This window comes from Triticum urartu, chromosome 1A (genome assembly GCF_056163025.1).
Source record: "Triticum urartu cultivar PI428250 chromosome 1A, HENAU_Tu73, whole genome shotgun sequence".
NCBI classification, from domain to species: domain Eukaryota; kingdom Viridiplantae; phylum Streptophyta; class Magnoliopsida; order Poales; family Poaceae; genus Triticum; species Triticum urartu.
Window position 1 is genome coordinate 11,334,070 of NC_141873.1, and position 23,602 is coordinate 11,357,671.

General features: G+C 46.7%; 2 protein-coding genes and 1 pseudogene across 2 annotated transcripts; 2 read left to right on the forward strand and 1 right to left on the reverse strand.

Moving 5' to 3' along the window:
* The first annotated feature begins 2,777 nt into the window (after positions 1–2,777).
* Positions 2,778–3,556, forward strand: LOC147988328 (uncharacterized). The gene is made up of 2 exons (XM_087538450.1): positions 2,778–2,924; positions 3,034–3,556. The coding sequence occupies exons 1-2, from the start codon at positions 2,812–2,814 to the stop codon at positions 3,554–3,556; spliced, it is 636 nt and encodes a 211-aa protein (XP_087394576.1). The 5' UTR covers positions 2,778–2,811.
* A 518-nt stretch (positions 3,557–4,074) lies between these two features.
* On the reverse strand, positions 4,075–9,971 carry LOC125542232 (disease resistance protein RGA2). Its single transcript, XM_087543816.1, has 3 exons — positions 9,045–9,971; positions 4,742–8,931; positions 4,075–4,541 (listed from the first exon to the last, which is right to left on the reverse strand). Exons 2-3 carry the CDS (start codon positions 8,892–8,894, stop codon positions 4,456–4,458), a joined length of 4,239 nt encoding a protein of 1,412 aa, XP_087399942.1. The 5' UTR covers positions 8,895–8,931; positions 9,045–9,971; the 3' UTR covers positions 4,075–4,455.
* Positions 9,972–18,186: 8,215 nt separating this feature from the next.
* LOC147988329 (uncharacterized) lies at positions 18,187–19,416 on the forward strand (annotated as a pseudogene).
* The last annotated feature ends 4,186 nt before the right edge of the window (positions 19,417–23,602 follow it).

Sequence of the window (23,602 nt, forward strand, 5' to 3'; positions counted from 1 at the left end):
TCTCTGTCGAGGAGACCTCCTATACCTACTGATGTTCTACCAGAGCTGCAGTACTTGTCTGTTGCACAACCAGTTTGGTTAGAGGAAATTGCACAAAGCTATTGCAATGATCCATTTGCAACTGAACTAATACAGCAGCTCAAAGTGTCCCCAACCTACAATGATAAGTTCTCTCTCAGAGCTGGAATACTTAAACAAGGGAAAAGTGTCTGGGTGGGAAACAATCCTTCCCTCCATAGCAAAATTTGTGCTACTCTTCATGACAGCCTGCTGGGTGGTCACTCCGGTTTTCCAGTGACATACAAGCGTATCAAACAGCTTTTCAAATGGAAGAAAATGAGGGGATTCATAAAAAACTATGTGCAACAGTGCCTTACCTGTCAGCAAGCTAAACCTGAAAGAGTACCATACCCTGGTCTTCTGCAACCTCTGCCCGTTCCTTCACTTCCTTGGGAGATGGTCACGATGGATTTTGTGGAAGGCTTGCCCACATTGGGGCGGTACAACTGCTTGTTTGTGGTCATTGACAAGTTATCCAAGTATGGACACTTTATTCCCTTACATCATCCATTTACTGCAGAAACTGTAGCTGATGCGTTTCTGAACTTTGTCTACAAACTGCATGATGCTCCTGTCCATTGTGTCTGACCGTGACAGAATATTCACAAGCAAATTCTGGAGTGAGCTTTTTCAGAAGTCTGGAATCCTTCTTCGAATGAGCTCAGCTCGACATCCTCAATCCGATGGGCAAACCGAGCGAGTGAATCAGCAGGTGGAGTGCTTCTTGCGCTGTTTCGTCAGTGGGCACCCGACTCATTGGGCAAAGTGGATTCTCTGTGTGAATATTGGTATAATACCAACTAGCATTCGGCGACAGGGAAAACACCGTTTGAAGTTATCTATGGGCACGTTCCTCGCCACTTTGGCATATCACCTGATGATGCAATTGAGAATGGTGATCTACAACAGTGGTTATCTGACCGTACTGTTGTTCTGGATTCTGTAAAGCAACATTTACTTCGAGCTCAACAAAGAATGAAACATCAAGCTGACAAACATCGTTCCGATCGGGAATTTGCAGTCGGTGACAAGGTCTTTCTGAAACTGCAACCATACCTTCAATCGTCAGTGGCTCCTCGAGCAAATCATAAACTGGCATTTAAGTTTTACGGCCCGTTTGCTGTTCTAGAACGAATCGGACAAGTTGCTTATCGTCTAGATTTACCAGCTACAAGCAAAGTCCACCCTGTATTCCATGTATCCTTGCTGAAGAAGGTGCTGACTCCAAACTGTCCAGTCCTGCCTCTGCTTCCATCGCCTGATGATCAGTTTTAGATACCTGAGCAAGTTTTGCAACAGCGAGTGGTACGGCGTGGCTCTGACTCCGTCGTCCAAGTCTTGATCAAATGGAGTTCAGCACCAGTGGAGTTGGCCACCTGGGAAGACAAAGTTGCATTGCAGCAAAGGTTTCCGCGAGCTCCGGCTTGGGGTCAAGCCGTGTCCAAGGGAGGAGGGATTGTCAGCAGCAGTGACGAGCGCGAAGATGGGATTCAAGCATTGGGCCGGCCCAAGAGACAACCTCGCCTTCCGGCTCGGCTTGCTGGCCAGAGTGGATCCAGTAGTTTTGTATTTAAACCTGTAAGCGATAAGAACGAGGTGGCGATGGCTGAATAGATAGGTGTTGCGTGTGTGGTGTGCGCTCCTGCGTGAGCTGCTTTCCTACTTTCCCCTCCTCGTCGTCAAGCTTGTAGCTCCGATCCATGGCTGTGGCCTAATACAAACCCTAGACCTTACACTTTCCCTTCCATGGTGTACTATAATTGCTAAGAGAAGTAGTTTCTCTTCTGTTTTTAAATCCATCCCACCCCTGAGTCAGTATGGGCTAGTACTGTATTTGCTTCTGTAATAGCAGCCAGTAGAACAGCTATTTCTTTAATGTTGCACAGCATCCAGTTTTTTTTCCTAACTTTGTTTATGATATACAAGGTTGAAAAATAAAATGCCCTGCTAATAGATCTCTGACCTTTTAACTGGGAAGTACTCTGCAACTGTGGGTGCACTCAATTCTGTCGGTCAATGTAGAATCCAGTTTAGAGCCCAGATATTTGTTCTGTTATGTTGTTTAACATGCTTTCATGAGGCCTTCAATATTCGAACTGGTTGTGTGATTAAGCTGTTAAGAGGAATTTTACGAAGATATGCTAGTCCGTTTGATTAAACAATGTTACCCCCATAACTTGAGTGGAATTATTTGGAAAATACTTGAATAAAATATGACTTACTCAGATGCACCTCAACAGTTTGTGATCTGGCCGGCTGAACCCTTAGCCAATATTACCAGAGGGGGTGGCGAAGAAAATTCCTTTTGAAACTCGCCCAAATATTTCTTCATCTCCAATCCCTTCATTCATCCAGTTTGTTACTGATGGAACTGTTTGCCGCATTTCCTTTCCATGGTGTAGTACGAAGTACCAAAAGCTGTCAGTTAGTATATTTTCCAATTAAAAATCCATCCACCCCTTAATATGTATGGGCTAGTATTTGCTTTCTGTTAGAGCAGCCATGAGCTATGCTGTTTCTTGAATGTTGCAAAACATCTGTTTTTTGTTTTTGTTTACTTTGTACATGTTTCTTTATTCTTTATTAGGATATAATAAAAGATTGACAAATGAAATGGTGACCATGCTAATAGATCCTTGACCTTTTTTTAACTGCAAAGTATTCTACAACCGTGGATGCCCTGCCCTCATGTTGTTAATGTAGAATTCAGTGTGGAGCCCAGATATTCATCCTGTTATTTAACAGGCATCCATGAGGCCTTCAATTTTTGAACTGGAAAGCTTGCGTGTTCAGGATTTGTGCGATTATGCTGTTAATGCACACCATTCATTCAGTATAGGGCCCAGCAATTCATTTTGTTTATCGTGCTTGAGACCTTTGTTTGCTTGAATTAACCTTCTTAAATCTTGCTGTTAATCCGTCACTTTTCCTCGTGATGCTGTTTCAGGATTCTTGTCTGCCATGGGTGACTAGTGACTACACAATCCGGATAAGCACCAGCTTGATCGAGCAGCTCGCGCGCGATGACGAGAAGCAGGTGAAGAGGAGGACCAGGAAACCCAAGCCTAGGAAAGTCGTGGAGCAACCAGAGGAGCCTCAGGACAATGGCAGGGAACTTCCAACTGAACCCAAGAGCAGCCCTGCTCCTGTTTTGCCTTTTCCGCCACCCATGTACCTGCCAGTGACCCCCGCTCCTGTGCCGCCCCCGCCCGTGATCCAGGAGGTGGAAGCCATAGGCGCCGTGGTGGAGAAGGTGCTGGAGAAGCTGCTGGAGAAGCTGCAGAAGAAGGAGGCGATGATGCGCGAGGAGCTCACCAAGAGGGCCAAGGAGCTGGCAGGGAACCCCTCTCCGTGCACCGACGAGAGGGCGGGCTGCGCCGAGTGCTACAGGAGCAACGTGCAGGACCCGCTCAAGTGCGCCGAGGCGGTCAAGAGGTTCGAGGCTTGCGTTCGCATGGCGAGGCGGGGCGGTGCTGCCATGGGAGCTGCTCAGTAGTAGCTGAGTGAGCGAGGTGTCGTACACACGATTTTGCTTCTGTCGGGATTGATTGATCGAATAACCTGAATGGATTTTTGGTGAGACCTGAAACACCATCAGTTGTAGATTAATTCTGGTAACGGATTGCTACTGGTGTTGGCAAGAAGAGGCCATGAGTGTCCTTGAATTTGGGGCGTGGCTCCATGCTACTTGCATACTACAAAATGAAACATGAATTTGCAGGGTTCAAAATTAATGTTTACTACATACATTGTGCTGCAAAATCTGCAGGGTTCCTTGGTTTTTAGCTCGTTTGTTTGGGATGAGTTTGAATAGCCATTATGTGTTGATTCTTCCGTGTCACATACATTGCACTGCAAAATGAAACATGAATTACGGGTGCAAAATAATGTGATTTAGCTTCAGCTGCGGCATGCTTTTTGTGGGATAAAAAAAAACACCTGCTGCTGCTGGTGGTTATTGGTAAAATCCATGTCTGAGTGGCTGATAAAAAATTATGGAACCTTGTATAAATGTTGGGGTAAAAAAATTCATCTTGTTATTATTCCCCAGTCTTTTGGTGGACAGAAGATTGTATGGTGCAAGAAGCTATTCAGATACAACAATACTGGGCTACATGACAGGAATGGTGTACACGCCCCAAGGGCCAGCAGGCAACAGCAAACCAGAACAAAGATGAGATGGTCTTGGCCTAGGATGTTGATTCAGAGATGCTCAACTCGACGCCAAGCAGCAGCAGCCGCCCTACACCGCAGGCCCCAGCAGTTCTCGACGGAGAGCGACTGCAGAACAGTTAAGTTGTAGAAGCAATCACAGGCCATTCCCCTAGCAGAGCAGAACAGAGCAGTGCAAGAATCAGGGATCAGGCCTGTCATTGAATAGAAGCTGAATGACCTTCAGCTCCGGCAGGCCTGCCTCTGCTCACGGACTAGCCTCGGTATTTCCTTCCATGTCTTCGGTTTCAATGGTTTGAATTCCGTTACTGCACATACCACAAGCGATGTCAGAAAAAAAAACTTGTACAAACTAATGTGTTATATCATAATGTATAGCATGATGCCATTCAAATAATGGAGAAGAAACTTTTGCAAACGTGTTGACCATTATGTACAAGGGATGGAATGGATGACTGCATCTGTTTGTTAAATGTGGCAAAGATAGAAGGACGTGCAGCAAGCATACCTTTATAGCAGGCATCTAGTACTTTGCTGTCAATGCTGCCCAGTTGCTGCTGCAGGCATCTAGGGAGCTTCTTTATAGCAGGGCAGCCTCTAATTTCAAGATACCGGAGAGAAATGTATACTTGCGGCTCATTCGGCAGGGATGCCAGGGTACTGCATCTTTCAAGATCAAGGATTTCCAGCGATGGGGGGTGCTCTCCCGACAGACACTCCAGCGATGTCAGCCCACTGTTGACATAAATGACCAGTCTCTTGAGGGGTGCAGGCAGACGGAGAGGCCCACCCAACATGCCAGCACAGTCCCGTATTGTTAGAATTTCGAGATGGGGAGGAAGTAAATGCTCTCTTGCAGTTGGTGCTGTTGCTGCTGGTGGCTCTGGCATGATAGGACTTCTGCTTCTGGAGGTAGTGGCTTCTGGTTTCTGGAGCCCACCCAGCTGGCATGATAGGACTTGAATACTACTGCAGCCATCAATCCATATGGTCTTTAAGGATGCAGGCAGACTTAGAACCGCTGGTAAGCTTCCACATCCAACTAAACTCAGATATTCTAGGCATGGACAAAAGTGATTCATGGGTGAGGATGGCAACTCTGATACAGCTGTAGGCACGTCTGCCTCACTGCTAGAAGACACTTGGACTAACTCTGCCATGCCCTGCTGCTTGCCCAATATGGACTCAAGCTTAATGCACCCAACAATAGTCATTTTCTTGAGAGATGCCGGGATGTTGAACATCTCTACTAAACTTGGGCATCTTTCTAAGCAAAGAGACTCCAGACCTCTCGGGTGCTGACTCCTTTCGGACGCCAACGGCTCAAGAGGAGCTTGTGCATATCCAGTCAGATTTTCGCAGTTTGTAATCACTAATCTCCTCAAGGATACCAAGCTTTGGAACACATTCTCTGGCCAGTGGACGAGCACATCACATCTATCAATTTCCAACTTTTCAAGGTGTACAAAATAGTCCCACGGCTCTAGTGCACCTGGTCCAAAGAATGAGTTGCAGCATCTTAGCTTCACAACTGTAAGAGGGGATTTCTGGTTCCATTGCTCCTTGTTGTCCACAGGTAGAATTGAAGTGCACTCAACCTCTGATGGTGTTTCTGTATTTTTTAGTTTCAGTATCAGATTGGTCAATGAGGACAAATATTTGTCCACAAACTGGAAGATCTCTTGCTTGCCATCTTCAATTTCTAACACACTGATTTTTGGTACCTCAGGTAAATCTATCAACATTGGGCATTGCTGAACTGATAGTTTCTCAAGCTGTGGAAAAAATATTTGTTCACCTTTGGCAGCACCATCCCATCTCTGAAAACTCCCCAACCATTTCATTTTGAGCACCTTGAGGGCAGGAAAGGCTGAACGTACCAATCTATAACCACCTCCGCTACATGGTTCTTCAAGCAATGGTGCTTCAGGTAAATTTATCAGCTCTGGGCATTTCTCAATTGACAGTTCCTCAAGACAAGGAAACAATATCTGTTCTCCTTGAGTCTCTTCAGCTGCATTCCATCTCTGAAAGATCTCCAAGTTTTTCATTTTGAGCACCTTCAGGGCAGGAAACACTGAGCATACCAATGTATAACCACCCTCACCACAAGGTCCTCGCAGCAATGGTGCTTCAGGTAATGCTACCAACTTTCCACAATTGCTCATAAACAACTTCTCAAGCACAGGAAATATTGTCTGTTCTACTTGCCTCTCATCTATTTCCCACCATCCCTCAAAACCCAACAGATGGTCTAGCATAAGCACCTTCAGTTTTGGAAAAGTGAAGATTGTACTGCATCTAAACAAACATCGCAATCTTTCACAATGGAAAAGATGGATCTCAACCATGTTTTGCAACATACCCATGCACTCTCCTCCATAGGAATATATCTTCAGAACCTGCAGCCCACCATGAGGTTCGAACTTGTCGAGCACCTTGCTGTCGCCAACCTTAGTCCATCTTAACGACAGTTCTCTGAGATCCTTCTTGTTTCCAAGATTCGCCACTCCTGCTTCTGCTTTTTCAACATTCTCTACCTGGCATAGCTCTAGCTGACCACCAATGTTTAGACCATGCAGCTCTCCAACATCAGCGCAATCAGGGCCAGGAACTCCTGCTACAAAAACTGTGAGTGTCTGCAGCTTAGTGAGATTTTCAAGTCCTGGAGGCATGCTCTTCAACTCCGGACATTCATGAGTGTAGAGGTGGCAGAGGGAAGTCATATACTTCATTTGCCTTGGAAGTCGTTCAAGATAACAGCAGTTGGAAAGGTCCAGCACTTGCAGGTTATATAGAATACTTATATCCTCAGGAAGTGCTTTGATAGAACTTTCTGAGAGATCAAGGTACCTCAGGTGATGCAGATACTTTGGTTTGAGTAGAAATGATTCTGTTCCCAGACAGAGCTTCAAGGCATGCAAAGTGTTGTATTTTGATAGATGCTGCAATGGGCTGAACACATTACTATCACATAGCAATGTTTGAATGGCAGGGGATCTTTTCTCCAAAGAAGCATTCAAAATACCTTCTGTTCCTTTACATGATAAAAACAAATGCCGAGCAGTATCTCCAAGCCACTCAATTTTACTTAGCTCCATAGTCACAGCAACACATTCCTTTCCCATAACAGACATTGCAATATCATGCATAAGATCGTGGATTTTACATGTTGTTCTGGAATAATACTCCCAGTCTTCTTTACTCCTCTCTATATCCAGAAAGAATGACCTTGAAGCAAGCTCATCAAAAATAAGTTGTCCAATGGTTTCAAGACTATCTTCCTTGTGTTCAGGGATAAAGCCATTTGCGATCCATAGTTGGATCAGCTTCGCTACATCAATCTTGTAATCCTTTGGAAATACAGCACAAAAAGCAAAGCACTGCTTCATGTGCGATGGCAAGTCGTTGTAGCTAAGCTTGAGTATTGGCAAGATTCCAGTTTCCTCAGTGCAAATGCTGCTTCTAGATGCTATAGCATTCCATTCTTTCACGGTGGTCTTGGTACGAAGTACAGAGCCCAGTGCACTTGCAGCTAATGGAGAGCCACAGCATCTCTTCACAATCTCACCAACCATCTCGAGTAGCTCGGGAGGCTTTCCATTCTCTGAACTGAATGCTCTATCCACAATAATTTCCTTTATGAAGTGATCCTCCAAAGCAATGAGATTGTAGGCTGCCCTATCTGCACCCATAATTTCAGCAACTCGTTTATCACGAGTTGTTGTCAACACTGCACTGCCCTTGCCACCATGCTGAAGACATACCTTCAGCCTTTCCCACTTACGTAACTCTTTGTTGTCCCAAACATCATCCAATACAAGGAGATACCGCTGTCCGCTGACCAATTTTTGAAGTCTATCCAATGGTGGTTTGTCTGTATCAACATTCTTATTGGGAGATGCTTCAACTATACTCTTGGCCAGGGAGTTCACATCAAAGGTATCAGAGACACAAACCCAAAGCAGCAATTGAAAATGCTTCTGAACTTCAGGTTCATTGTATATGAGCTGTACTAATGTGGTCTTGCCAAGGCCACCCATTCCAACAATGGGAACGACTATGAAATCTGCATTGTTAGCTTGACCAAGTAGTGTAGCGACAATATTCTTCTTATCCTTGTCTCTGGATCTGCTGGCAATGTCTTGCAGGTCGGTGAGAACAGAATCCGTCTGCCTCCACTGCTTGGGCACCGGCGGCTGTGGTCGGTACTTGAACCTAAAGGCATGCATCTCCGCTATAAGGACATCAATGGCCTTCAGAATCCGGCAAAGCTTGCGACCCATTTTATGACGGAACACAATACGGTTGTGAGTAGGGAAGAGTTTTATTACATCAAAGCCAAGCTCTTTGTAGTGCCCCTTCTTCCTGGCTTCACGGCGGAGCGCTTCGTACTTGAATTCATCGAAGACTTCATTTGCCTCATAGACCACAGTCTTGAGCTCCTGGAGCCAGGCTTTGGCACCATCTCTATGCTCCGTTGCCTGCTCCTCAGCGTCAGTCATGACGTCAAGGATGGCTGGAAGCTTGCGCTTGAGAACCTTGTGCTGCTCCTCCATTCCCTCCATCACCTTGTACTCATCCAGGAGTGAGCTGGACGCCTTGCTCATTAGGATGGACACCAGTGGCCGGATGGCCATGGCGGCCACCAGCTCCGCCATTGGAACTCTCGGAAGAAACTCCCCCAACACAGATGAACTGCAGAAATTAATGAAGGAGAGAATGGTGTGAGCAAGACATTTATAAGTAGAGCTTGGGATCTGATCTTCAACAAACTACAAGTCAAAATACAATCTTGCAGCCATAGTTACCTTCACGAGCTTGCCCCTGATCAGCACCCAGGACCAGCAACGCAGCAGCAGCAGCGAGGAAGACGTGGTCCTCACAGGCACGTCGGCGCCAGCTACAGCATTGTAACGGCGGCAGCAGCAGCAGCAGATTCAGAGCCTTGTCGGTGCCGGCGACGCGGCGCAGAAGCAGGAGGCGACTCCGGTGAAGTTATGGCGGCCAGCACCGAACGGATGCGTGGGCGGGGCTGTAGGCAGGCTCTAGTCCGGAGTTTGGAGATTTTTGTGAGATGTTGAAGCTTTTGGATGCCTGAGTTGAGAAGAGAAATGTTGTGAGCGGGACGAGTATAGTGCTTGAGCTCTCCAGTATGCAACGGTCGTATGTAGCCTTAGATCTGTTCTCGATCAAATCACAGAAAAAATATTTAATTTTGTCATTAGCAATGCAGGCTTTAATAAATTAATCAAAATGGCCACACCGAGGCGCTGACAGGCATTTGAGACAGCGTACACTGCCATTACAAAACGCCCAATTGCAGGCAGGAAGATAATTTGTTTCAGATACGTCTGGTGCATCACGTGAGTAGTGACATGCTTGTCACCCAATACAAGGGGGAAAAGGTGATTCGTTTTTCATTTTCATCAGTCATGACACGGGGTTCACGGCCTTGACATTTACGAGCGTGCTACCAATGCCTTGCCATCAGCATCAGCACCCAGTTGGTGGCACTTATTCACAAGTTGTGATGTGAATCCATTGCATCATTTGTTTCCTATTAGGAGTAACATCAACGTTCAATCCACTTGGATTCAGCATATTTGCAATTGAATCTAACGCCCCAATACATTTTAGCCGGATGTTTACGGTATACAACGGTCGTATACAGTCCCAGATCTGCTCTCGGGCCAACCGCAAGAAGAATATATATTTAACCTGGCCACCGGCGACAGCCGTCTGAGACAGCGTGCAGTGCCATTACAAAACGTCCACTTGCAGGCAGGAAGATAATTTTGTTTCAGATACTACGTTTGATGCATCAGGCGAGCAGTCGCATGCCTTTCACCCAGGACGAGGAGGAAAGTGATTGATCTTTCAGTCTCGTCAGTCACTCATGGCATTTGTTTTATGCGTTGCGTTACAAAGCGTGGTGCCAGCATCAGTAGCCAGTTGCAAGCTGGGTCCTGCTGACGCCGGAGGTCGCCGCAGCCATGGACGGACAGATAGCGGTGGTGGTGGTGGTGGTGAGGTGGGAGATTCGCTGCACCACTGCCAGCAGCCACAGAACAAGGCGGCCCGGCCGGCCTTGGAGGAACGGTGGCGGCGGTGGCGGCCGGCCTCGGTGACCTCGGCGGCGAAGAGGAGAAGGAGATGCAGACCGGCAAAGTGTGGGTGGGCTGGGCTGGGCTTATGATTCGGGGGCCTCTTATGTTGGGCCTACTCGCTCTAAACTGAACTCTGATTTCTTTTTTCTAAGGGTTAATTAGATAAATGCCATTCCAATTATGACGATTCATAAAAATGCCACTGCAATTTTCAAACTTTAAAAAATAACACTGTAATTTTTACAAACTTTGAAAAATGCAACTCCAGACTTCGAAAAATGCCACCAGAAATGGCATTTTTCAAAGTTTGAAAATTACAGTGGCATTTCTCGGAATCGCCATATTTGAAGTGGCATTTATCAAATTAACCTCTTTTCTAAATGAACTCTATATTCATGTTGTGAGTACACTGTGGTGTACAACTTGGTCAACCTGAAAGTTATTGAGACCGGTGAATAGTGGTGATCATTCATTGGGCTGCGCTGCGGCAATCCTTTGCTCCTCCTATTGGCGGTTCGCCAAGGTCGAAAGCAACCCTAACGTCAATCATGCTACTGCAGAGGAAGGGATGTCGGCCAATGGCGTCATTCTCTCCTTGGACTCCCCTCCCATGCCCAAGGGGCTTGCGCCAATGGGTCTACAGACCAACCCGCTTCTTGTGGGGGTAAACTTTCACTTTAACATTTGTCCAGGTGAACCTGACACCAATCCTATCTATCTCGCGAAGACCAAGATAAACAATGCAATCATTAAACATTTGTATACGTGTAAAATTGACATGTGCATTCTCTTGTCTTCCGCGAATTGGAGGAGGTTAAAATCGCCCCCGACAACCACGGGAAGGGTGGCGGCCGAACCCTTTCGGTGAAGCTTCTCGAGGAAGGAGGCAGACCTACATTATGGTGGGGCGGGCAACTTCCATGGAGGTGGATATTTTAAAATATTCAATAATTACATTTCGGAGTTTCAAAAAATTCTGAAAAACAATTCTACATATTCATATGAATGTATTCTACATGTGTATAAAATCTCACAACGAAATACATTATGATGAGAGCTACGAAAAAAGAGAAAATTGTGCATTTCTAATAGTGAACAGTATTTGCACTGTTCATCAGTTTGAAAACCGCGATTTGTCTTTCTTGTGTAGCTCTCATCATAATGTATTTTATCTTCAAAATTTACACACATGTAGAATACATCTATGTCACTCCCCCCGTTTCTTTTTAGTCTGCATATAAAGTTTGGTCAAAATCAAGCTTTGTAAAGTTTGACTAACTTTATATTAAAAAATATCAACATTCACAATATAAAATTAATATTACCAGATGTGTCATGAAATGCATTTTCATACTATATAGTTTTAGTATTGTAGATGTTTATATTTTTTTATATAAATTTGGTCAAACTTTGTGTAGTTTGACTTTGGTCAAATCTTATACGCACAGTAAAAAGAGACGGAGAGAGTAACATGTATGATTTTTTTCAGAATCTTTTAAAACTTTAAAATATGTTTTTTGATTTTTTTTAAAATACCCACCTCCATGAAGGTCGACCGTCGTTGGCATTTTGCTCGCCTTTGGCCTCATTCCCATCCCGAGACGCGAGGTGGCCGAGCTTTTACCACAAGTGGCAGCTTTTTGGTTTTCACCGTGCCTCTTTCCTAGCGAGCATCTTTCGACCGCTAGCTGTCGTCTATGGTTACAGTACCCCCTCTTTTCCACGAGCACCACTCCGCCTCCGCCTCCGCATCCTCCGCCTCCGCATCCTCGTCGGCGGTTGAGATGAACCACTGCGACTTCTTTGCGCCGCCACCTCCGCACCACCGCTGCTTCGAGTCCCGGCTCTGCTCGGAGGTCTTCTGCACCGCCGTGGCTTCCCTTCCAGATCTCCGATCCGCATCACCGTTGAGCTCCAGGTCCCTGCTCCGTTCGGAGGTCTCCTTGTAGTCTTTTGGGCAAATTATCGAATTAATGAATGAACTGAGCTGCTCCAGCTCCTTCGTTCTCAATCAAAACCTTTACTATTTCCTTTTTCTTTCCCGTGATTCTCTAACTGCTGCTAGGGACATCACAATTGGTATCAGAGATCAGACTAGGTCGCCCCACTACACACAACGGCGCCGCTGCGCGTCGGTACCTGACGCGGACGACCCCGAGGGTCACCTCCAGGGTCACGCCGACGAGCCGTACAACCTGCAGTCCGTACCTCGCGGCGAGCAGCTTCCGCGCGGGCGATGCGAGGACCACCGCGACGCCGGCGACTACTACGATCGTCGCTGCGACGCCTGCGACTACTACGAGCGCCGCCGCGTCCGGGGCGATGACAATGACGGCCACGAGCGCCGCGAGGGATTTCACCTGAAGCCGCCCAAACACGCATTTCCAGTCTTCAAAGGGCAGTTTCCTCTGCTCTGGATTGATAATTGCTATACCTATTTTGAGATGTACAATGTTCATGTCCGACATTGGATTGGCACTGCTACACTGTATTTTGAGGATCATGCTGCTCTATGGTTGCAAGCCTACAAGCGCACTCATCGCCAGATTAATTGGGATTCTTTCATCACGGCAGTGGTTGCTGAATTTGGGTCTGATGAGTATGATGGGCAGATGTCGACGTTGCTGCAACTTAGGCACACGAACACGTCACCGTGTACCCTCGACGCCGGGGGTGATGCACCGCAGCTCACGTCGAAGGAGACCCGCCGGAAGCGCGATACGCAAGACAATCCGGCGGGCGCTTTTGAGGACCCGAAACCCCACACGCCCGGGAGGGACCCCTTCTGGACGTGCGGCGGCTATGGGCTGCCCTAGGTCGACCTGATCGCCCCTAGGGCCTCGAGGTTCGCCGCCCTACAATGAAGAAGAACGAACGAAGAACGAGGAAGAAGAAGAACAAGGGGGAAGGAAAAGTAAAGGTAAAAGATGTAGATAGATTTTTTCGATTGTGTGTTGTTCAATCGGCCGTCACCCCCAACATATATAAGAGGCGGCCGGACTTCCCGTACAAGCAAAGGATTTATCTAGGCTTTCCTTACAAGAAAATTACATCAATTCACATCCTAGAATCCTAGTTCTGGTCCCACTCGGATTCAGCCCGAATCTGGCTCAGTCTTCTGTCTTGCTCCTTGCGTGGGCCGTGGAATCTGCATATGACTTCCGATGGAGACGGTTCAAAATTATGTGTGCTTCGACGAGGCCAACAATTCGTATGTTGATCACTTTTCCAAATAAGGGCATCTTGAAAAGCAAAGTTGACCGTTTCGACGTTGCGAACAACTCCTGTGTTGAACACTTCTTCATCCGAAGCCATCTAGATAAGTATTTGAGCCCATCTTCAGAATCTGGTCGTATTGGCCTCGACAGTTTCTACTGTTCACCGCAGCAAGCTTTCCCGGCAAGGTTACTGTTCACGGCGGCAAGCTTTCTCCGGCAGGTTACTGTTCACGGCGGCAAGCTTTCCCCCGGCAAGGTTACTGTTCACGGCGGCAAGCTTTCCCGGCAAGGTTACTGTTCACGGCGGCAAGTTTTCACACCGGCAAGCTTCTCCGCCGGCAAGCTCTCCACGCCGGCATGCTTCTCCGCCGGCAAGGTTTTACCCCGGCAAGGTTTCATTCAGTCGACAAAGGCCGAATACTTTCTCACTCAGGGCCGGCCCGTAAAGTGTTGCCTCTAACTTTTGCACATGAATCTGGATTCGTGACCATGCCAAAATCTGGTGTCAACACATGCCCCCCTGTTTTTCGGCAAAGCTTGTGTGCCGAAAAATAACTTGTACCATGTTGGTTCTAAGGACGATGTCAACACTCCATCGTTCATTCTGCATCTTCTTAGGACGGTAAGTATATATCGTCCATTACTATGTAAACTGATGACGAATTCCATGGCATAGGCATCAATGACATAGTTGAAGAATATGGATAATGTGTGGAACGAAGATGTTGAAACCTTCGGCTTGGTCCTTCATAGTTCTTTTCCTTCTTCATCTTTGCCGCACGTCGTGTAATGGATGCTTTCACATAATTCTTATTTTGAGCACTTCCTTTGGGAACCCATGCCATGTTCCTTTCTTCAAGTTCATGTGCACTAAGTTTTTGTAGTTCCCTCTTTTGCCAATAGGATAAGACGAGTGGGCATCTCGGCTGTGATTCTGTTTTGACCAATGGCAATTTCTTTTTGGCCTTGTGCACTCTCAACTTCTTTTCTTCAGATTTGGCACTTCGACTCTCAATAATTGATTGCTTTGTCTCATTGTCTTTAGTAGCCAATGTCAACACATTAATTGGCTCCTTTTCATTTGAGATCAAATCTGAAGTTGCACTCTTACGACCATCTCTTTTAACACGGTAAACTTGCTTGACCACCTCTTTCTTCTTCCTTGAGCTCTGGACCAATTTCTTATGACTGAAGCGGTCTTTAACATGTGATTGTTCAAATGTTGATCTTCTCGGAGCTGCATAATATTGGTGAGATGATCTAAAATAAGATGGAGAATGTGCCCTTGTATCATACCTGTCCCATGATGGATATGGATCTATATGAGCATAGGGAGGCATCCACGACATTGGCATTGGTGGCTTAAAATAAGGATATGAATATGTTGCATTAAAATTCTCACTTTGCCAATATCGATCCTTGGATTTGCGCCTAGGGGGTGATCTTGACGCTTTTGCATTAGTTGGCCGATAAGCACTGCTCTCCTCACTTATCTTCTGATATTTTTCCAATAGTTGTGCGAAAGTGAATTTCGACTTTTTACCTTTGTGCTTACGTCGGCTTTTGTTTTCTTTGGCTGTGCTTGCACCGATCTTTGGATTTTCTTGTTGCCCCCCAGTCCTTGGTGTCTTCATTGTAGCTTCGATGGAATTCTTGCCCTCAAGATTATGTTCATTATGCTCTTCAACAACTTCTTTACTTGAAAACTTGATCCCATCACCTGCAGTTTTTACCTTCTCTTTAAATGAATCGGCTTGAAGCAGCCGATGCAAAAACCTTTTACCATCGGGACCAATTGGAATAGAATCATCATCTTTTGGTGTCTCAACAAATTTCAATCGTCCTTTATCAATGGCCGATTTAACTATTTGACGAAACATGTTGCAATCCTCAATACTATGCTTGAATGAATCATGCAACTTACAATAAATTCGTCCTTGGATAGATGGCTTGACATGGCGATCAAGAATTCTAATGTAATTATTTTTCAACAATAAATCGAAGATTTGATCACACATGTTTGAATCAAAGGTATACATTTTGTTTTCTAGCCGATCTTGGTGTGCGAACGGCTTTGGAGGTAAGCAAACGAATGGTTCAGATTTAGAATCTTCCCATTCGGCTATACATTGTGTTTTGCACTCTATCTCCGATGTCTTTGGATAAGATATAATATTAGCATCGGATTTCTCAAAATAATTTAACCTTGTCTTTATATTTCTGAAATAAAAATAGTTAAAACACACATGTCTCAATTGAGACCATGCGTAAGCCAAGTATGAAGCAAGCAAAGCTACCCAATTAGATATGAACTCTAAATAAAGCAATGGGATAAGCTTTGGCTTCAATAATAAGTCACTATCGGTCTCTTCGAATGGTACAATGTATTGACCGATATGCTTTGTAACAATTTTATTGCTAACAAGTAAATCACCCTTCATCATTGGTCTTTCAAAATTACTTACGAGATTTTTTCTAATAGATGCATCAGCAATAAAGCTGTGACCAAATCTGAAAATAGGCAAATCACTTGCTAGACATACCTCTTCATACACGCTGGGAGATCATGATGGTTGTGATACTTGAATAATACTTTGCTCCACTTTTAAATGACTCTCCAATGCCTTGGCGTCCTTTTTCTCTTCAATAAATTCGGTACATATACTATTTGATTCGGCTTTTTTAACAACCGAATTAACTTTGTTATCCGAATCACCACTCTTTCTTTCTTTAATTTGCAAGGTTGCTTGTTCTTGTCTAAATTCAGCAAACATTATAGCTAGGCTATCTTTAAGCTTTTTTCGACCAATTTCTGCCCAATCTTCATCGGATTGCCCCCCAATACTTTGAGACGCTTTCGACAATGGTGTGTTGCCGAAATTCTGTAATTGTGCGGGGGCAACGTGATATGCTACATTACTAGGTAAAGACACTTGCGTGGTAGAATTCTCACTTATTCGGCAATGAGCATGAAGGTGCGGAGCCGAATTATGAACATCTACAATTGCGTATGGTGCCGAAAAATTAGTAGCATGAGGTGTAGCATACGATGTTTGAGGGTAATTGGCCGAATAACTGGTAGTAGCATGGCCAATTCCCCTATCCACCGGCATGTTTGGATTAACATGTTGCAAATTAGTTGCCGATGAATAAAAAGATGAATCACTATGTTGCATGCCGTTGAAAGTTCCTACATGGGGTGTTTCAACTTGATTAACCAAACTCATCATGTTGTTCATCGGCATATAGATTTGTGGGGTTGCCGATGCATGGGAGTTGGGATACATATGTTGCATGTTGCTAAAATTATATGAAGTTGAAGCATGAAGATTATTCTGAATTGGCTGTTGCACATAATTAGATGCATGATTGATAAAATTAGGGCTAGCCGATACAATATTCTCATTATACGATCTAGCAACAACATATGCATTATTTGCATCTACATAAGTAAATTGGGTATTCATATTACCTTTGTAGATTGCAAACCCTAGATGACGATCTCTTCGTAGCGAGAACGGGCTGGAGACCGTTCAAAGCTTCGTCCCCAGCGGAGTCGCCAAAAAGTGTGTTCGCACACGAACACGTCACCGTGTACCCTCGACGCCGGGGGTGATGCACCGCAGCTCACGTCGAAGGAGACCCGCCGGAAGCGCGATACGCAAGACAATCCGGCGGGCGCTTTTGAGGACCCGAAACCCCACATGCCCGGGAGGGACCCCGTCTGGACGTGCGGCGGCTATGGGCTGCCCTAGGTCGACCTGATCGCCCCTAGGGCCTCGAGGTTCGCCGCCCTACAATGAAGAAGAACGAACGAAGAACGAGGAAGAAGAAGAACAAGGGGGAAGGAAAAGTAAAGGTAAAAGATGTAGATAGATTTGTTCGATTGTGTGTTGTTCAATCGGCCGTCACCCCCAACATATATAAGAGGCGGCTGGACTTCCCGTACAAGCAAAGGATTTATCTAGGCTTTCCTTACAAGAAAATTACATCAATTCACGTCCTAGAATCCTAGTTCTGGTCCCACTCGGATTCAGCCCGAATCTGGCTCAATCTTCTGTCTTGCTCCTTGCGTGGGCTGTGGAATCTGCATATGACTTCCGATGGAGACGGTTCAAAATTATGTGTGCTTCGACGAGGCCAACAATCCGTATGTTGATCACTTTTCCAAATAAGGCCATCTTGAAAAGCAAAGTTGACCGTTTCGACGTTGCGAACAACTCCTGTGTTGAACACTTCTTCATCCGAAGCCATCTAGATAAGTATTTGAGCCCATCTTCAGCATCTGGTCGTATTGGCCTCGACAGTTTCTACTGTTCACAGCAGCAAGCTTTCCCGGCAAGGTTACTGTTCACGGCGGCAAGCTTTCTCCGGCAGGTTACTGTTCACGGCGGCAAGCTTTCCCCGGCAAGGTTACTGTTCACGGCGGCAAGCTTTCCCGGCAAGGTTACTGTTCACGGCGGCAAGTTTTCACACCGGCAAGCTTCTCCGCCGGCAAGCTCTCCACGCCGGCATGCTTCTCCGCCGGCAAGGTTTTACCCCGGCAAGGTTTCATTCAGTCGACAAAGGCCGAATACTTTCTCACTCAGGGCCGGCCCGCAAAGTGTTGCATCTAACTTTTGCACATGAATCTGGATTCGTGGCCATGCCAAAATCTGGTGTCAACACCGTACAACCTGCAGTCCGTACCTCGCGGCGAGCAGCTTCCACGCGGGCGATGCGAGGACCACCGCGACGCCGGCGACTACTACGATCGTCGCTGCGACGCCTGCGACTACTACGAGCGCCGCCGCGTCCGGGGCGATGACAATGACGGCCACGAGCGCCGCGAGGGATTTCACCTGAAGCCGCCCAAACACGCATTTCCAGTCTTCAAAGGGCAGTTTCCTCTGCTCTGGATTGATAATTGCTATACCTATTTTGAGATGTACAATGTTCATGTCCGACATTGGATTGGCACTGCTACACTGTATTTTGAGGATCATGCTGCTCTATGGTTGCAAGCCTACAAGCGCACTCATCGCCAGATTAATTGGGATTCTTTCATCACGGCAGTGGTTGCTGAATTTGGGTCTGATGAGTATGATGGGCAGATGTCGACGTTGCTGCAACTTAGGCAAACAGGCACAGTAGCTGAGTACAAGAGGTCTTTTCAAAACTGCATGTATCACTTGTTATCTACTGATGCCACACTACCCTCCAAATGGTTTGTGTCTCATTTTATTCATGGCCTACATGATGAGCTTCGCGCTGCAGTTAGATTACACCACCCAGCTAGTGTTACCAGGGCTGCGGCATTGGCACACATACAGGAGGAAGAGCATGACCACCACCAGCTTCCTCGTACACGACCGACAGCTTCCATCAAACACCCTACCACTGCGGCGACTTATGTGGCCCCCCAGGGTACCGGTGCTGTTGTTCGAACAGACGGAGGCTGAAAAAATATAGATGATTATGCTCGGGAACGTCAATTATGGGATTTCCGTAAGGCCAATGGCCTCTGTTTTCGCTGTGGAGACAAATACACTAAAGAGCACAAGTGTAAACCAGGAGCTCCACTCATGATGATTGAATTGGGTGAATTTGGGGAAGTCTTTTCTGATGACACCGTGCATGCTATGGAGCTGCTGGAGGAACCAGCTACGGGCCAAGCATGTTCGATGCTTTCCAGTCATGCCTTGGCTGGTACAGAGGACGTGAACACTTTGCGTCTCCGAACATTGGTGGGTAACAAGGTCATGCCAATCCTTGTCGACTCCGGTAGCACTGGCAGTTTTGTCAACTCAGATTTTGTGCATCGGGCTCAGCTTCCTGTCCAAGAAGCCAAAAGTATTTGCGGTGAGACTTGCTGATGGCTCTCGTATATACTCCACCACAGCAGTTCCGCAACTCACATGGTGGTGTCAAGGGGCAACTTTCTGTCACAACATGCGAATTCTGAACTTGGGCACTTATGATGCCGTGTTGGGGATGGACTGGTTGGACAGTTTTAGTCCCATGACTTGTCACTGGCGTAACAAGCACATTTCCTTCCCTTATGGTGACAAGGAAGTGCATTTGCAGGGTATTCTCACCGAAAAACAACAGCAATTACAGGTCATGGAAATTGACCAGCTTCGGAAGTCTTTAACTGGTAACGATGTGTCGGCGCTGGCACTGCTTGAGCTTGCTCCGACAGACCAAGTGACGGGATCAAATTCTCCTGATGTGCTGAAATTGCTAAATGAATTTGATGATCTGTTCCAAGAGCCAAAAACCTTACCGCCTCATAGGGATTTTGATCATGCCATTACTCTGTAGAAAGATGCACCACCTGTGAATTCTAGGCCATACCGCTACTCTCCATTGCAGAAGGATGAGATTGAGAGGCAGGTCAAGGAAATGCTCGATGCAGGACTAATCAAACTTAGTTTTAGTCCTTTTGCATCCCCGGTGTTGCTGGTAAAAAAGAAAGACAACACTTGGCGCTTCTGTGTAGATTACCGCAATTTAAATGAAGGGACTATCAAAAACAAGTTCCCAATGCCAATTGCAGATGAACTCATGGATGAGTTGGGAGGTACTAAATTTTTCTCAAAATTAGACTTGCATGCGGGATATCACCAGATCCGGATGTTGGAGGAGGATGAACCCAAGACAGCTTTCAAAACCCATCATGGCCACTATCAATTTAGGGTGATGCCTTTTGGTTTACCGAAAAAGGGTTTCCCCCCGCTTTGTATTACAAAGCAACAACAGCGATACAACCAACGATAGGTGCTGGGGCGGAAGCAGCACATGCACGCCCAAAAGAAAAGAAAGAGAAAACACAAAAGAAAAAATGCCGACAACGGTGGATCAACGAAAACGAAGGTGACTCACAACCGCTGCGCTCGCGGGAGAATTCCACCACGCTCCTAGCACCACGAAACGCCGCATACCAAGTAACACCTTCAAGAAGGAACGCGACGACAACGAAGCTGCTACCGGACATGGCCTAGGGTTTCCCCCGGTACGCGAAGGGCCGTGGGAGGGATGGGGGATATCCGACGCCCTTCAGGAAGGCACGGTGGCGCCCACGGGCGTCACCGCGTCGGTGCCGAACAAGCCAACAAGGATTTCTCCCAACCTCCAATCAACCACGACCCCAGACGATCCATTGCGCTCAACCATACATGCCGTCCACCAATATGCGCCACCATGGACTCGCAGTCACCATCGCCGTCTCACCGTGACAAGCGAAGCGAGACCGGTGGGATCGAGAGGAACCAGCTGGAAACGAGGAGCAGCAGGGTCAGCAGCCACGTGGGAGGGGACAACCTCCACCACCTCGGCGGTGACCGACCGGACGTAGCTCAGGAGCAAACCAGGCACCCCTGCCCGGCCGAGCCCGAAGCGGGCTCGTGAAGCTCCCGTCGCTGCGCTGCAGTACACGTGCCACCGTCTCCGCCATCCCCAGCCCAAGCCACGCCTCCGTCCGCTGGAGATGACGCCGGAAAGCACATGCCAGGCCCACCCAGACCTAGATGGGGCCCAAAAGGACCTAGATCTGGGCCGGAAGGGCGCCGCCGCCAGCCATCGCGCCGCCCCGCAGCCAAGCAGCCACGCCGCCGCCACCTTGCCACTCAGAGTTGCGCCGCCTGCGAAGACGAGCCACCACCAGATCCGACGCCGGCCTGGGTGCACCGCCGCCGGCGCCATCGCCCGAGCTACAACACCGAGCGGGGAGGAAAAGAATGCGGCCGCCGCCGGCGGCATCACGCGAGCCAGGCCCGGTGGCCTACGCCGCCGGCGGCGGGAGGGGATAGGAGGAGGGGGGGGGGCGCTGGGAGGGGCAGGGAAGGGGAGCCCCCGGTCGCCTCGCTCGGGAAGGCGACGCGGGGGGTACGGGGGGTCTAGCCCTTGTTTTTTCAACTACCCGCCTTTTGGTTTAACAAATGCTTCGACCACGTTTCAGTGCCTAATGAATTCAGTTTTTGCCATCTATATTTGGAAGTTTGTCATTGTCTTCCTAGATGATATCCTAGTGTACAGCCCTGATTTGGACACACACCTTCAACATTTGCGGCTGGTGCTAGCTATTCTGCGGGAACATAAATTGTATGCCAAGATGACAAAATGTTCTTTTGCCACAAACAGTATTGAGTATCTTGAAAATATTATATCTCATAAGGGAGTGGCCACCGATCCAGAAAAAACAGTGGTCATGGTCAAATGGCCCGTCCCGACCAACACAACCGAGCTGCGAGGTTTTTTTGGGATTAACTGGTTACTACAGAAAGTTCGTGAAGAACTATGGCATCATCGCCAAGCCTCTCTCATGAACCTTCTAAGCAAAAAGGGTTCATCTGGACGGACCAAGCTACCGTGGCTTTTAAATTGTCGAAGGATGCCACGGCTAACACTCCGGTACTAGCGTTACCTCATTTTAAACTGCTGTTTGTCGTGGAGACCGATGCTTGTGATACGGGTGTTGGGGCTGTATTGGCAGAAGAAGGACATCCAGTGGCCTATATGAGTAAAGCATTGGGAATACAAAATAGTAAATTGTCAATTTATGAAAAGGAGTTCATGGCTGTAATTATGGCAATTGACAAGTGGCGTGCTTACCTCCAGCGGGGACCCTTTACTATACTCACGGATCATCAGAGTTTGTGCTCCCTTGCGGATCAACACCTCACTACTGAACTACAGAAAAAGGCAATGTCAAAGTTGTTGGGCTTGCAATTCTCGATAAAGTATCGCAAGGGCAGCGAGAACAATGCTGCTGACTCTTTATCCAGAGTGGGTCACTTACTACAGATGAATGCCCTATCAATTTGTCAACCTGAATGGGCACAAGAAATCTGGAGTTCATATGATATGGACTCTGAAGCTACCGAGTTACTTGCTCAGCTAGCCGTGAAGAGCCCTGATGCACGTGGATATTCGTTGGACAAGGGCTTGATTCGCTACAATGGGCGGTTGTACATTGGCAACATGTTGTCCTTGCAAACAAAGTTTCTCAGTGCTTTGCATGACAGCCCAGTGGGGCGGGGGGGCATTCCGGCATTCATGCCACCTATCAGCGGGTGAGTAAGGTGTTCTTTTGGTCTGGCCTCAAAATGGTCGTGGAGGATTTTGTGAAGCAATGCCCCACATGCCAGAAAGCAAAGAGTGAACGATGTCACCCTGCTGGAACATTACACCCTCTTCCTATTCCCACCAAGCCATGGAATGACATCACCATGGACTTTATAGAGGGCTTGCCTATGTCGGAGGGCATGAATGTCATACTGGTAATGGTGGACCGTTTGACTAAATATGCACACTTCATGCCTCTCCGACACCCTTATACCGCTCCCTCTGTGGCGAAGCTTTTTCTTGATCAAGTGATGAAATTGCATGGCGTTCCAGAAACGATAGTCTTCAAGTAATCTGTGGATTTCTAGCCTGGATATTCAATTAATCCAAAAATCCATGTCTGTTTGTTTGTTATTGTTAATTATGGTATATGTTTCGTGTTGTGTATGGGATCATATCATTTCAGTGTGGATCAGATAATAAAGTTTGGTTAGTGCAGTCAATGTGAATATGAAGAATCATACTGGAAAATACACAGGAGCGCCTGGGTGCTCCACCCGCCTATACGAAAATTAAATTCAAAAAATACCAGGAAAATAAAAAAAATCCAAAATCTTCGATCATTAGTTATTGCAAACTTCAGAGCTACATTGACAAACTATAGTATGTCCGGAATTGGTGCAATTACTCAGTTAAACACAAGAGAACAAATGGATGACATGTGCATCAGATAAACATGCTTTGATTAGCAACTCAATTTTGTTATTGCAATATATGTTCTCTCACATGCCAGCATGTGATAATTCCGCGCAAAACAGTTGGCCCGGACGTGTTGGATATTCCACCGAAAGGTTTATGTTTATGTTTAATTCAAGAAAACCGGCAACATATTATGGAAAAAGTAGGACCATTTGTCAGTGATACATAAATTCATTGGATATTGAAACCTCCTAGATATTATGGAAAAAGGTTTATGTTATTCCTTGGGTCACTATT